The sequence below is a fragment of the Coregonus clupeaformis genome, chromosome 29 (assembly GCF_020615455.1).
Source record: "Coregonus clupeaformis isolate EN_2021a chromosome 29, ASM2061545v1, whole genome shotgun sequence".
Taxonomy (NCBI): domain Eukaryota; kingdom Metazoa; phylum Chordata; class Actinopteri; order Salmoniformes; family Salmonidae; genus Coregonus; species Coregonus clupeaformis.
The window spans coordinates 4,475,057-4,491,316 of record NC_059220.1 but is presented as its reverse complement, the minus strand read 5'-3'; the positions used below and the strand labels follow the sequence as shown (position 1 = coordinate 4,491,316).

Below are 16,260 nucleotides of genomic sequence, written 5' to 3'. Positions count from 1 at the left end.
TTTTTTTTTTTTCATTTAGAAGGTTCATATAGAAAATAGATGCGACAATTGCCTGCTACGGTGCGTCTCCATTGAACTGCCTTGTGTCGATTAAAATAGCTGGGCGTAATTATGTAACACCCCCCAAAAATTGGGGGGCAAATTGCGACAGCCTGTATGCCCTCCCTCCTTTCTGTTTCATGTCTCTGCTAGCCCGCAAAAGCCAGCATGGATATAATGCAATCATTATATTCTAATAATTCTCATGTGCCAATGTATCACCACGGTCTGTGTCACAGTGAAACTTGCACTCATGTAGGCCTAGTTCAGAAATAATTGAATGGTGAAACTTGCTTCCAGTCAACCAGAAAAGCAAGGCGAAGCAATTCAGACATTCTTGAAAGTCAGGAAGAATCCTTGTCCTGCAAAGAAAGATTATTTTTATAGTTGAAAAAATAGTTTAGCAAACAGTAGGCATTTAGAATTAAATGTGTAGTGGAGGTTTATAGTTACGTGATGACGTCACATGCCCCGTGTACCTGCACAATTATTTGTCACGGGAAAAAAGCCCTGTTTCCATCATAAATTTCCTCAAACAATACAGTTTGACAAAGGAAAAATCCACCACTGTCGAACAGATACAATTGTTTCTCCTATAGTATGAAAAAAGTATGAAAAATGTATGCACTCACTAACTGTAAGTCGCTCTGGATAAGAGCGTCTGCTAAATGACTAAAATGTAAAATGTTTCCATTACAAGTCGCAATGTTTTGTTTTGCAGCATTGCTTTTGTTGAACAAACCTGGGTCAATGGAAACCTGCCTAGTGATTAGAAAGAGAGATCAAGAGAGAAGGAAAATGGGAAGGAAGAGGCTTAACAAATGATTCACTTCGACATCTCAAGTTTGAGTTCGAGTTGATTTAGTAATTTTGGATGTTAAAACATACATAGGACCAGAGACATGCTTATAGAGAGTTGGAACATTCAGGTTTCTGCATTATGATGCATGACACTACAACATTCTATGGCAGCCATGTATGAGAAAAAAATGTATGAAAAATGTATGCGCTCACTAACTGCAAGTCGCTCTGGATAAGAGCGTCTGCTAAATGACTCAAATGTAAATGTAAATGTTGGCTCACCATTAACATAACATGGGGGATATTTAAATAATGCTATGAAACGGAATGTCTTAGAATTAGAACAATATTAGAGATTCTAAAAGTTATTCCAACTCTCTATGGCTCTGCATAGGCCTATGAATCCTACATTATTTTGGAATTCCCAGTGATCTTATAAATAAAGTAGTAAATAAACTACCTAAACTATACAATACATGTACAAAACAACTTTACATCCTCTTGATGACAAAGTGGTGCTGTAATATCTGTCCATGTCATTGTGTAAAGCCAAAGACGACCTAATGTCCCACACTGGACAATAACGTTTTTCTATCCTCTTCTACAAGTCTCAGCTCTCCCTTAGTTCACTCATCATTAGCCGAAGGCGATATTGAGTTGTTTCATCTGACGGTCCAAAGGCATTGTATGCAGCCGGCTCTACACTCGTATCCCAGTGGGTGTATACACGGAAAAGAAACAGGGAAAATATGCATACTTTCTTTTATGAAACACAATTTTCCACCACCATGCTAGAGTGGCTAATACCTTGGAATGCTAGTCCCGGATGTTGCGTATTGCGTTCAGCCAATCAGGTTGAAGCAGTCTGTTGTTTACCCTTGGCTGAACACGGCGCGCAACATCAGGGAGTAGCATTAGCCACTTTAGCACGGTGGTGGAAAATTGTGTTTCATAAAGAACGTAGGCTTATATTTTTCCCGTTTTATTTTTCTCTTCTCGCCATTAAATCGAGTTAAGGAGGAAATCGATGCATTTGCAGCCTGAATGGAGAATGTTTTATGTACAAACCGGTCGCCGGGGGATACGAGTGTATAGCCGGCTGCATACAATGCCTTTGGACGGTAAGATGAAACAACTCAATATCGTCATCTGCTGGTCTTTGGGCTAACTCGTCATGTGATATGGGTCAACTGCAGTTCACTTCATTCCAACATTACATTCTCCATAAATGGACCATGAAGGAAACACTTTTTTGTCCTATTTCGCAGAGACAAACTACATCACAACCCATTCATGAAAACAACAACTTTTTGCTCTAATTAATGTAGTGAAACTCTGAGCTCGACTATAGTGAATAACAATCCCTGTTCTATAGTAGAAACTGTTGGTTTACAGTAGTACAGAAGAACACACAAAAGATCTCGCCTTGAAACCAATTTATTCTCCCTCTATCATGTCCCTCTGACCCCTTTAAGAAACACGAGGCAATTAATCCAGTTTTATTCTCCAAAGATGCGTTTCTCAAGGGGCCAAGCAAGTGTGAAGAGTTTAATGTGGCTTCACTGTTTCATGATTTCAAACACGTAGAGAGAAAACAATCTAAGGAATAACTTTTAATAGGTTTCCATTGAGGAGAGGGATGTGTATGGTCTGTCTGTGTTGATGCTATTTTTCTCCAGGGCCCAGTTTTTAAAAACTTTTAATCTGGATCAGAATGATCTGGATTCTGTAATCCTCTTTTTTTGCAATCCAGCATCAGATCGATCTGTCTGTTTTTGATCCGGTTTTGCAGAAAATAATCTCATAGGATCATTCTGATCCAGATATCACAATATCAAGATCACAGAATCTGGATTTTCAGCGCTTTGAACGGGCCTCGCCATCTGCTGGACAGGCTGTGCTACTACTTCTACACTGGCATAGGGAAACAGATGAGGAAACGACATGAATAAAAGGTACCTTGATTACACATAATAGAGCCTGCATATCACGTATAAGTATAGATGCATTTATTGGACAATTCTCAATATAACAACTGACCACATAACTATACTAGGGTAAATTTAACATAATGAACCTTTGGTTTTCAGATCAAAGAAAAAAAACATCCTCACCTTAGTTATATTGAAATATATTGGTTGTAGAGGCTTTAACCTTTCTAAATCCACCCTGAATCCACCCTTCCAGTGGGTTCAAGACAATCCTGAATTTCGGCATCAAAACTATTCTAATCACTACCTTTGAGTTAAAAAAATAAAAAAAATAAAAAAAGACATTTAATCCTGATTAAACCTCAGATTGGATGACCAAATCCTTTTCTAACATTTAATATTTTTTTCCGATTGCCAAAATCATCTCAGATACATTTTGAAAGACTGGGGCCAAGGTATGCTACAGCGCCTGGTTTCCTAAAAGCATCTTAAGGCTAAATTCATCGTTAGAACCTTCATAGGAGCATCGTTAAATCTCAGAGCTGTTTACCAAAACCATCGTTATTAACGTTGCACTTGAAAACACTCATAATCTGTAACGCCTGCCTCAGACCATTCGTAGAACAGCTAAGTGCATCGTTAGATGCTCCGCCCCCCCCCTCCCGCATCACCTTATACACATAAACTGACCCCACATAACTCAACTATACAGTGTATTACATTTACATTTTAGTCATTTTAGCAGACGCTCTTATCCAGAGCGACTTACAGTTAGTGAGTGCATACATTTTCATACTGGTCCCCCGTGGGAATCGAACCCACAACCCTGGCGTTGCAAGCGCCATGCTCTACCAACTGAGCTACACGGGACAGCTGACCCCACATAACTCAACTATGACGTCAGTCTGTACACAGTGTATAACAGCTGAACCTACATAACTCATACGTTGCAAAATGAAGAAGTCACAATTTCTTTAAATACAATGTCACATTTATTACAACATCTCCATTTGAAATCGTCCAGAAAATAAATATTCATTTTATTTATTAAGTCCCACATTCTCTCCATCCTGGTTGTCATGGTACCCATCCGTGTGTCCCGCGTCTGTCCGTTTGTCTGTCGTGTCCATCGCGGGGAAGGCCTGGCCAGACCCCAGCACCTGTCTGATGGTCATATTCACCCTGGAGGTCTGGATGTACCTGGAGCACACCGCCCAGTCCTCCTCTGATACTGGCTGGATCAGGGTGGCCTCTCCCTGGGTATGGTCCTGGGCGAGTCCCTGGTCTGACCCTGGGCCTAGGCCCTCCTCCTCCAGAGATGGGTGTAAGGGGTCTCCCTTGGGGGCGGGGACGACGCGAGGCACGGCGTGGTAGAGGAGGCGGCTGTGTCCTGACATTACCATGACATCACCGCTGTGCATGTACATGGCGGTGGGCGGGTCTTCCCTCTGAGTTCCACCAAGCAGGAAGACGGCGGATTGGCCGAAACTGCCGTCAATCAAAAAAAAAGAGAGGAAGACAAGTATGAGGTTAACAACAATGACAAGACAAACAGGAAATGGTCAATAGTCGCATTCACATTCAGAGTAACACATCCAGAAAGTATTACCAGAGAGTGTCAGGTTGTAATTAGGATGAACTGAGACAATATTCAATGAGGGAGTTATGGCCCGTCACGTGACCGGGCGAAGCCGGTGAGGGAGGAGCGCCCTGCTCAAATCGAACAGTAATCTGTGCCGCTCGGTCATATTGTCAACAATGCAGCATTGTGCATCTCTTTTCCAAAGAAAATATGTTTGAATTTTCTAACTAGTTTTCATTGGGAAGGCAGCGTTTTTATCAAAAGCAATCACTGTTGCTTGTGAACACACAGAATCCTATTCATAACTCCACGTGCTTAACCTACGTCACTTTGGTTTAGCGCTGACTTCGCCATTGGCCAGAACGGGACACCCGGCTCACACCCGGAAGGCAGCCAGGTTCCAAATCGAATGTAATCAACACTAACCCGGTTCACCCACTGAAAGCCGTGGTTGGTGGTTTGGTACAACAAGCCCCTCCTCCTCTTACCTGAATGACAGGAGGGGTCTAGTGTGGTCCAGCTCTGATTCGTCTACGTGGATCCCGAGCGACGAATCGGAGCGGTAGTAGTTGAGGATTCCAGCCTCTGCGTTGAACCCAGGGAATCGGCAGGCTGCGGCCACATGGCAGGATACAGAGTGGAGATCTGATGGGAACGGAGTGTAGTGATCTGCCGAGTATGTCTACAACAGAAGGAAGAGAAAATCTCTAAAACAATGTATTCATTATTTTCAGGGACCACGCATAACATCTACGTTGCACAAGCTTTTCAGTGGTCGGTCATGTATAGTACAACTTCTCTCTGTTGTGTACAGTGAGGGAAAAAAGTATTTGATCCCCTGCTGATTTTGTATGTTTGCCCACTGACAAAGACATGATCAGGCTATAATTTTAATGGTAGGTTTATTTGAACAGTGAGAGACAGAATAACAACAAAAAAATCCAGAAAAACGCATGTCAAAAATATTATAAATTGATTTGCATTTTAAAGAGGGAAATAAGTATTTGACCCCTCTGCAAAACATGACATAGTACTTGGTGGCGAAACCCTTGTTGGCAATCACAGAGATCAGACGTTTCTTGTAGTTGGCCACCAGGTTTCACACATCTCAGGAGGGATTTTGTTCCACTCCTCTTTGCAGATCTTCTCCAAGGTTTCGAGGCTGACGTTTGGCAGATTTTCTATGGGTTTAAGGTCTGGAGACTGGCTAGGCCACTCCAGGACCTTAATGTGCTTCTTCTTGAGCCACTCCTTTGTTGCCTTGGCCGTGTGTTTTGGGTCATTGTCATGCTGGAATACCCATCCACGACCCATTTTCAATGCCCTGGCTGAGGGAAGTAGGTTCTCACCCAAGATTTGATGGTACATGGCCCGTCCATTGTCCCTTTGATGCGGTGAAGTTGTCCTGTCTCCTTAGCAGAAAAACACCCCCAAAGCATAATGTTTCCACCTCCATGTTTGACGGTGGGGATGGTGTTCTTGGGGTCATAGTCAGCATTCCTCCTCCTCCAAACACGGCGAGTTGAGTTGATGCCAAAGAGCTCCATTTTGGTCTCATCTGACCACAACACTTTCACCCAGTTCTCCTCTGAATCATTCAGATGTTCATTGGCAAACTTCAGACGGGCATGTATATGTGCTTTCTTGAGCAGGGGGACCTTGCGGACGCTGCAGGATTTCAGTCATTCACGGCGTAGTGTGTTACCAATTGTTTTCTTGGTGACTATGGTCCCAGCTGCCTTGAGATCATTGACAAGATCTTCCCGTGTAGTTCTGGGCTGATTCCTCACGATCATTGCAACTCCACGAGGTAAGATCTTGCATGGAGCCCCAGGCCGAGGGAGATTGACAGTTATTTTGTGTTTCTTCCATTTGCGAATAATCGCAGCAACTGTTGTCACCTTCTCACCAAGCTGCTTGGCGATGGTCTTGTAGCCCATTCCAGCCTTGTGTAGGTCTACAATCCTGTCCCTGACATCCTTGGAGAGCTCTTTGGTCTTGGCCATGGTGGAGAGTTTGGAATCTGATTGATTGATTGCTTCTGTGGACAGGCGTCTTTTATACAGGTAACAAGTTGAGATTAGGAGCACTCCCTTTAAGAGTGTGCTCCTAATCTCAGCTCGTTACCTGTATAAAACACACCTGGGAGCCAGAAAACTTTCTGATTGAGAGAGGGTCAAATACTTATTTCCCTCATTAAAATGCAAATCAATGTATAACATTTTTGACATGCGTTTTTCTGGATTTTTTTGTTGTTATTCTGTCCCTCACTGTTCAAATATCATGACTGTAAGTCACTTTGGATAAAAGCGTCTGCTAAATGGCATATTATTATTATTATTAAATAAACCTACCATTAAAATTATAGACTGATAATTTCTTTGTCAGTGGGCAAACGTACGAAATCAGCAGGGGATCAAATACTTTTTTCCCTCACTGTACGTAGAGTGTGGAAAAAAAGTATTTAGTCAGCCACCAATTGTGCAAGTTCTCCCACTTAAAAAGATGAGAGAGGCCTGTAATTTTCATCATAGGTATACGTCAACTATGACAGACAAATTGAGATTTTTTTCCCAGAAAATCACATTGTAGGATTTTATTGAATTTATTTGCAAATTATGGTGGAAAAAGTATTTGGTCACCTAAAAACAAGCAAGATTTCTGGCTCTCACAGACCTGTAACTTCTTCTTTAAGAGGCTCCTCTGTCCTCCACTCGTTACCTGTATTAATGGCACCTGTTTGAACTTGTTATCAGTATAAAAGACACCTGTCCACAACCTCAAACAGTCACACTCCAAACTCCACTATGGCCAAGACCAAAGAGCTGTCAAAGGACACCAGAAACAAAATTGTAGACCTGCACCAGGCTGGGAAGACTGAATCTGCAATAGGTAAGCAGCTTGGTTTGAAGAAATCAACTGTGGGAGCAATTATTAGGAAATAGAAGACATACAAGACCACTGATAATCTCCCTCGATCTGGGGCTTCACGCAAGGAAATAGAAGACCAATGATAATCTCCCTCGATCTGGGGCTCCACGCAAGATCTCACCCCGTGGGGTCAAAATGATCACAAGAACGGTGAGCAAAAATCCCAGAACCACACGAGGGGACCTCGTGAATGACCTGCAGAGAGCTGGGACCAAAGTAACAAAGCCTACCATCAGTAACACACTACGCCGCCAGGGACTCAAATCCTGCAGTGCCAGACGTGTCCCCCTGCTTAAGCCAGTACATGTCCAGGCCCGTCTGAAGTTTGCTAGAGTGCATTTGGATGATCCAGAAGAGGATTGGGAGAATGTCATATGGTCAGATGAAACCAAAATAAAGCTGTTTTTCTGCAAAGGGACCAGGACGACTGATCCGTGTAAAGGAAAGAATGAATGGGGCCATGTATCGTGAAATTTTGAGTGAAAACCTCCTTCCATTAGCAAGGGCATTGAAGATGAAACGTGGCTGGGTCTTTCAGCATGACAATGATCCCAAACACACCGCCCGGTCAAAGAAGGAGTGGCTTCGTAAGAAGCATTTCAAGGTCCTGGAGTGGCCTAGCCAGTCTCCAGATCTCAACCCCATAGAAAATCTTTGGAGGGGAGTTGAAAGTCTGTGTTGCTCAGCGACAGCCCCCAAAACATCACTGCTCTAGAGGAGATCTGCATGGAGGAATGGGCCAAAAATACCAGCAACAGTGTGTGAAACCTTGTGAAGACTTACAGAAAACGTTTGACCTGTGTCATTGCCAACAAAGGGTATATAACAAAGTATTGAGAAACTTTTTGTTATTGACCAAATACTTATTTTCCACCATAATTTGCAAATAAATTCATTAAAAAATCCTACAATGTGATTTTCTGGAGAAAAAATTCTCATTTTGTCTGTCATAGTTGACGGTACCCTATGATGAAAATTACAGGCCTCCTCTCATCTTTTTAAGTGGGAGAACTTGCACAATTGGTGGCTGACTAAATACTTTTTTCCCCACACTGTATGTCTCTGTTGTGTAGGTCTGTCATAGTTAGATCAATTTTATCTTACTGAAGTCAGCCAGCCAGCCAGAAATCCAGTCAGTCATTCAGTCTGGGGGGACATTATTTCCATTAATAAACAAACAAACTCTCTGTGCTCTGTATCTCTTCCTGGTTAGTGTTGGGGGCGTGGCCCCTGCACTTAGCCACACATGTGCAATCACAGGATAATCACTGTGCTGCTATCCTCTAAACACCCAGTTAGCTGGGGGGATGAGACGGCTGTGTGGGTGGGGGGTGGAGTAGACGGATGTGGGGGTGGGTAGATTAGACACAGACCACTGCTTAAAATGCAGCGATTGTTGTCAGACATTTGGCAGTGTCAGAGCCGGGATGGGAGCTAATGAATCCTGTGTAAGACTCCTGACTGATTTAATGGGACAGAGGGAAAGAGGACTAAACACGTTGGATGTCATTAGCATATAAACGAGACAGGCAGGTGCCTGCACAATTACAGATGAACTTACCTGAAAGGAGCAAACCGGCTAATTTTCTCTCTCTCTCTCTCTCTCTCTCCTTTGATATTTCACACAGAGCACACTACTGTGTACATACAGTATTCATGTTCTGTTTGAAGTTATGGCTGTTCATCTATCGTTGTAACATAATGGAGACTCATGGTATGGAAGACATGTTCAGTTAAGGATCTTTAGCACACGTAACTGGTGCACTTTTGAACGAATCATGCACAGAATGCTGTGGCATCAATGGGACATTGCCTCACTAGTGATGTCATTGTCAGATATGTAACAAGGTATCGTAGAGATTTTTATTTTGAGATCTACTCTCAATAAGGCTCTGCTCTCACTTTTCTGTGTTTTATGATCTGTACAGATGTTATAACTAATATCAATATTAAATTGACAGAATAATATATTTTAGATTGACATGTTTGACTATTTGGCAAGAAGTGCAATTCCTTCCTGAAATAGTGGACTGACATAAACTTCAGTTGAAAATGTTATTGTATAATCCCCCCACCCTCCAGTGTAGGAGACGTGGGAACTCTTTGTAAAATATATATATATATATATAAAGTAGAAAAGAGAACAGTACAGATTAAGTGAAGGAAACAAGGCGATAACACCTAAGACCATTGAGATGCACCCATAGAGAGAGAGACAGCTCTACTAAGACCATTGAGATGCACCCATAGAGAGAGACAGCTCTACTAAGACCATTGAGATGCACCCATAGAGAGAGAGACAGCTCTACTAAGACCATTGAGATGCACCCATAGAGAGAGACAGCTCTACTAAGACCATTGAGATGCACCCATAGAGAGAGAGACAGCTCTACTAAGACCATTGAGATGCACCCATAGAGAGAGAGACAGCTCTACTAAGACCATTGAGATAGACCCCGGTAGTGGCTGCAATGGGCTCAATGGAATACTGTACATTGTCTTTCCGTTGCATCTATAAGAACGCTAAAGCTTCGTCGTTGATTAAACGTATCGTCTCGAACACTTACATCACAAGAAAGATAACATAATTTTGATGGGTGTTAATTTCCTATGGAATTGAACAAATTTATAATTTAATACCTGTGAAATGTTTACAAATTAGAAGCGCTGAAATGAAAGCAACTTCTGAAAATGAACACTCGGATTCTAGTGATATTATGTCTGATCTCTAAAACAATGTAAAGTATGTTTTGGTGGTGCAGCCCTGTTCCACTCCTTCATGTTATTCATATAATGCACCCACTGTATTCATGCAATGGATGCACATATAACTTTCTTTGTTTTAACACAAAATAATAATACAAATACCTGATACCTTAGAAAATGTATGTATATATATATATATATATATATATATATATATATATATATATATATATATATATATATATATATATATATATATATATATATATATATATATATTTTGAGTGCATTCTAAGATTTTTTTGATTAAATTTGAAAATAAATTGAATACCTGAATTCTCACCATAATCCCTGAACTCAATTCATTGTCCGTGCAAGTAAAATGTTTTATGTGCTATAATTCAGTCAATATCTGATGGATAAAGAATCAAATAAAGTTTGGAGTATCTATTAGAATTGTTTTTAAAACCTTTTAACAATTTTGATGACCGTTGCTAGAGAGAGAACTCCACCTAAGACCATTGAGATGCACCCATAGTGAGAGACAGCAACAGAGACAGAGACAGAGAGAGAGACAGAGAGAGAGACAGAGAGAGAGACAGAGAGAAACAGAGAGAGAGACAGAGAGAAAGTGAGAGAGAGAGAGTGAAAGTGAGAGAGAGAGAGAGAGTGAAAGTGAGAGAGAGAGTGAAAGTGAGAGAGAGAGAGAAAGAGAGACAGAGAGAGAGAGAGAGAGAGAGAGAGAGAGAGAGAGAGAGAGAGCTCTACCTTGGTGTCCCAGTTGTAGTGGTAACCCAGGGTCACCCAGCGAAGCTTTTCCAGCAGTGTCTTGGGCTCCCTGACCCTTGAACCTGTCTTCCTGTTGGGAATCAAACAGACCATACCAGGCTCAGGCATCGGCTAAAAGCAAGGCTACCCATTCAAGTCAATTGATTACATAGACACCCTACGCTTTTCACATGTATCAACATTTAAAATAAAACCTTCAAGTCTGAGAAATAGAGATAATGATCACATATAGTCCTTTGATTGAATCGGGTCTCTCTAGGCAAAATCGATGGGAGTTGAGTTCCATTCTGATAAACTATTCATTTTCACTCAAATAAGAATGGGAAACACACACAACACTCTAGCAGTATGTCCGCTGGTGCTGAAAGTAGTTAGTCTATTTACCGGAGCGTGTCTGCACTCTTCCCCCAGATGTCCTGTGTTTCCGTGGGCGCCATGTGCATGTCCAGGTTACACACGTTGGGTTTCTGTGGGTAGGTCTTCAGACACTGTCTCACCCAGTGCTGCTGGGAGCCTGGTAGGAACGGGTTGGAGATGAAGATGAACCCTTTAGGGAGGAGGAAACACAGGGATTCAATTCAATACAACTTTATTGATCCCCTCAAGGGCCAGGAAGGTACATCAACAACAGATGAGGGGGGTGTCAAGACGAGTGGTGTAGTGGAGGGCAAACACACAAGCATTTACCTAGCCTGACACGCCCATCCACAGGGCTCCGGACAAACGTCACGCCCACTAGTGTTTTTTTCTGCACAATGAGTTTGGATTTGATTTCCTCCCCACCGTTTTTTATAGAACGCGAACACATTTTGACAGTTCTGATTGGTCCCAGAAACCGATGGGTTGGGCCAGACCAGGCCTACACGAATCATGAATCACGTAATTGGCTTTGATACTCTGATTGTTTAGAAAAGATCCAATCACTATGAATTTTGTTTTGTACAACGCCCCTCATTTTGACGTCAGCACAAACAACTTCTAGGATGGCAGTTTCAGACAATGTCTGGAGCGACCGATAGAGCAGCGAAATGTAATTCAGGATAAGTTTTCAGGCAAGCATTTACCCACCTTTTGCGGAAAAATGCATTGAAAGTATAGGGAGCATTACTTTACTCACCGCGAACGGCGTTCAGCATTAACCCACCTCTTCTTTTACCACTACATCACTGGTCAAGACCTACGTCTAGAGTAAAAAAAAAAAACATCTATCTATAAAAAGTAACAGCTCACATACATACTGACTAGGGCTAGCTGAAGGGTAAAATGTCTGCTATATGACAGCTCATATTTAAAAAACGGTTAAAAGTACTACATATCAGTGGAGGCTGCTGAGGGGAGGACGGCTCATAATAATGGCTGAAACAGAGTAAATGGAATGGCATCAAACACATAGAAACCACAGAAACCATGTGTTTGAAACCATTCCACCCGTTCCGCTCCAGCCATTACCACGAGCCCGTCCTCCCCAATTAAGGTGCCACCAACCCCCTGTGCTACATATCTGAATCAATTCAGTCGGGAGTCAGGACTAATATTATTAGACAACTGTTACCCATCATGGTCCTGGAGAGTTCATATGATGTGCAGGATTTTGTTACAACACAATGCCACTAGCCTAATAACCTTGACCTACCTGGATAATCCTGCAGCCCAAAGGCTGTCCAGTCTCCGATGGGGCGAAGGCCCGCCCTCCTGGCCTCAGCATCACTCACTGCAGCTGGGTTCAGTTCGGTGGGAAAGACCTGTCAATCACCATCACACAATGTCATTAGATCAAATCACATCATCCAGAGAGTTCATAGTGGGCATATCCTAACAGGATATATATATATATATATATATATATATATATATATATATATATATATATATATATATACACACACACACATACATACATACATACATACATATATATACACACACACATACATATACATACATACATACATACATACATATGTATATATATATATATACATACATATATATATATATATATATATATATATATATATATATATATATATACACACACATATACATACAGTTGAAGTCGGAAGTTTACATACACTTAGGTTGGAGTCATTAAAACTTGTTTTTCAACCACTCCACAAATGTCTTGTTAACAAACTATAGTTTTGGCAAGTCGGTTAGGACATCTACTTTGTGCATGACACAAGTAATTTTTCCAACAATTGCTTACAGACAGATTATTTAACTTATAATTCACTGTATCACAATTCCAGTGGGTCAGAAGTTTACATACACTAAGTTGACTGTGCCTTTAAACAGCTTGGAAAATTCCAGAAAATGATGTCATGGCTTTAGAAGCTTCTGATAGGCTAATTGACATAATTTGAGTCAATTGGAGGTGTACCTGTGGATGTATTTCAAGGCCTACCTTCAAACTCAGTGCCTCTTTGCTTGACATCATGGGAAAATCAAAAGAAATCAGCCAAGAACTCAGAAAAAAAGTCTGGTTCATCCTTGGGAGCAATTTCCAAACGCCTGAAGGTACCATGTTCATCTGTACAAACAATAGTATGCAAGTATAAACACCATGGGACCACGCAGCCATCATCCCGCTCAGGAAGGAGACGCGTTCTGTCTCCTAGAGATGAACATACTTTGGTGCGAAAAGTGCAAATCAACCCCAGAACAACAGCAAAGGACCTTGTGAAGATGCTGGAGGAAACAGGTACAAACGTATCTATATCCACAGTAAAACGAGTCATATATCGACATAACCTGAAAGACCGCTCAGCAAGGAAGAAGCCACTGCTCCAAAACCGCCATAAAAAAGCCAGACTACGGTTTGCAACTGCACATGGGGACAAGGATCATACTTTTTGGAGAAATGTCCTCTGGTCTGATGAAACAAAAATAGAACTGTTTGGCCATAATGACCATCGTTATGTTTGGAGGAAAAAGGGGAAGGCTTGCAAGCCGAAGAACACCATCCCAACAGTGAAGCATGGGGGTGGCAGCATCATGCTGTGGGGGTGCTTTGCTGCAGGAGGGACTGGTGCACTTAACAAAATAGATGGCATCATGAGGAAGGAAAATGATGTGGATATATTGAAGCAACATCTCAAGACATCAGTCAGGAAGTTAAAGCTTGGTCGCAAATGGGTCTTCCAAATGGACAATGACCCCAAGCATACTTCCAAAGTTGTGGCAAAATGGCTTAAGGACAAAGTCAAGGTATTGGAGTGGCCATCACAAAGCCCTGACCTCAATCCTATAGAAAATGTGGGCAGAACTGAAAAAGCGTGTGCGAGCAAGGAGGCCTACAAACCTGACTCAGTTACACCAGCTCTGTCAGGAGGACTGGGCCAAAATTCACCCAACTTATTGTGGGAATCTTGTGGAAGGCTACCCAAAACGTTTGACCCAAGTTAAACAATTTAAAGGCAATGCAACTAAATACTAATTGAGTATATGTAAACTTCTGACCTACTGGGAATGTGATGAAAGAAATAAAAGCTGAAATAAATCACTCTACTATTATTCTGACATTTCACATTCTTAAAATAAAGTGGTGATCCTAACTGACCTAAGACAGGGAATTTTTACTAGGATTAAATGTCAGGAATTGTGAAAAACTGAGTTTAAATGTATTTGGCTAACGTGTATGCAAACTTCCGACTTCAACTGTATATATATATATATATATATATATATATATATATATATATATATATATATATATATATATATATATATATATATTTCTACCGTTCAAAAGTTTGGGGTCACTTAGAAATGCCCATTAAAATAACGTCAAATTGATCAGAAATACAGTGTAGACATCGTTAATGTTGTAAATGGTTATTGTAGCTGGAAACTGTTGTTCTTGAGACCAGTTGAGTATCTGGAGCATCAGCAATTGTGGGTTCGATTACATGCTCAAAATGGCCAGAAACCAAGAACTTTCTTCTGAAACTCGTCAGTCTATTCTTGTTCTGAGAAATTAAGGCTATTCCATGCGAGAAATTGCCAAGAAAAAGCCATATCTCAGACTGGCCAATAAAAATAAAAGATTAAGATGGGCAGTCTGAGATATGGCTTTTTCTTTACAACTCTGCCTAGAAGGTCAGCATCCCGGAGTCGCCTCTTCACTGTTGACGTTGAGACTGGTGTTTTGCGGGTACTATTTAATGAAGCTGCCAGTTGAGGACCTGTGAGGCGTCTGTTTCTCAAACTAGACACTCTAATGTATTTGTCCTCTTGCTCAGTTGTGCACCGGGGCCTCCCAATCCTCTTTCTATTCTGGTTAGAGCCAGTTTGCGCTGTTCTGTGAAGGGAGTAGTACACAGCGTTGTACGAGATCTTCAGTTTCTTGGCAATTTCTCGCATGGAATAGCTTTAATTTCTCAGAACAAGAATAGACTGACGAGTTTCAGAAGAAAGTTATTTGTTTCTGGCCATTTTGAACATGTAATCGAACCCACAATCGCTGATGCTCCAGATACTCAACTAGTCTCAAGAACAACAGTTTTATTGCTTCTTTAAATCAGCACAACAGTTTTCAGCTGTGCTAACATAATTGCAAAAGGGTTTTCTAATGATCAATTAGCCTTTTAAAATGATAAACTTGGATTAGCAAACACAACGTGCCATTGGAACACAGGACTGATAGTTGCTGACAATGGGCCTCTGTACGCCTATGTAGATACTCATTAAAAATCTGCTGTTTCCAGCTACAATAGCCATTTACAACATTAACAATGTCTACACTGTATTTCTGATCAATTTGATGTTATTTTAATGGACAAAAAAATTGCTTTTCTTTATATATATATATATATATATATATATATATATATATATATATATTTTACATGACTATGACTGAAGCAGTTTGCAAAGTGAAAGATGATTACTCTGAAAATGACTGTTTATTTTATGGAAATTGAAAGACTGTATTAGTTTATGAAAATCACAATCTAATCGCACTTGTTTTGCTTTAAGTTCTCCAATAAAATGTACAACAAATGGCGAGTGACACGCCCACGCAATTTATCCAATAGTTGACTTGACTACGTTTGATAACACATTCATTCACTTTCTAGATGTTAATTGTATATCAGTAGGCTATCTGGTAGTATTGTCGAACTAGTTAGCTAACGGTAGATAGCTAGCTACAGCCAGTAGCATTACATTAGGAGAGGGGAAGTTCGTCTGTTTACATATCAATATTCGTTGCTAGCTATATTGGAAACGCTCACCTTCTCATGTTTCGCCATTTTTGAGAAGTCAATGACATCGCTGAAATCTGGTGGAGGATTTCTTCGCTTGTAAAATTTGAACAATTTTCTAAATGCATCTTCCCCATGCTCCACCATGGAGGCCGCCATCTTTGCCATCACTAAAATGACCTTTCAACTCTAAAAAAATAAATGAGCAAAACATTAAAAGCACAGCATATTAAATATGTAAAGGAAAGCTGACCTTTTAGTGATTTTAAGTCCCCCC

At 41.0% G+C, this 16,260-nt stretch overlaps 1 protein-coding gene across 2 annotated transcripts; it reads right to left on the bottom strand.

Moving 5' to 3' along the window:
* Positions 1–3,569: 3,569 nt before the first annotated feature.
* On the bottom strand, positions 3,570–16,254 carry LOC121544598 (nucleic acid dioxygenase ALKBH1). 2 transcript variants are annotated; one of them, XM_041854572.2, is made up of 6 exons: positions 16,014–16,254; positions 12,413–12,521; positions 11,164–11,326; positions 10,759–10,849; positions 4,842–5,035; positions 3,570–4,259 (listed from the first exon to the last, which is right to left on the bottom strand). In XM_041854572.2, the coding sequence occupies exons 1-6, from the start codon at positions 16,149–16,151 to the stop codon at positions 3,812–3,814; spliced, it is 1,143 nt and encodes a 380-aa protein (XP_041710506.1). In that variant the 5' UTR covers positions 16,152–16,254; the 3' UTR covers positions 3,570–3,811. The 2 variants fall into 2 exon arrangements, with proteins under 2 accessions (XP_041710506.1, XP_041710507.1); XM_041854573.1 differs by lacking the exon at positions 16,014–16,254 and adding an exon at positions 11,897–11,962 and having other exon boundaries at positions 12,413–12,492.
* Positions 16,255–16,260: the final 6 nt, after the last annotated feature.

What these genes read in the sequence shown, in the direction of transcription:
- LOC121544598 (XM_041854572.2), bottom strand. Translation starts at nt 16,151, where the DNA reads ATGGCAAAGATGGCGGCCTCCATGGTGGAGCATGGGGAAGATGCATTT. An exon ending in AAGAGTGCAGACACGCTCCG is followed by an intron (nt 10,850 to 11,163) that starts GTAAATAGACTA and finishes GATTCCCAACAG; the next exon opens with GAAGACAGGTTCAAGGGTCA. An exon ending in AGACCCCTCCTGTCATTCAG is followed by an intron (nt 4,260 to 4,841) that starts GTAAGAGGAGGA and finishes GATTGACGGCAG; the next exon opens with TTTCGGCCAATCCGCCGTCT.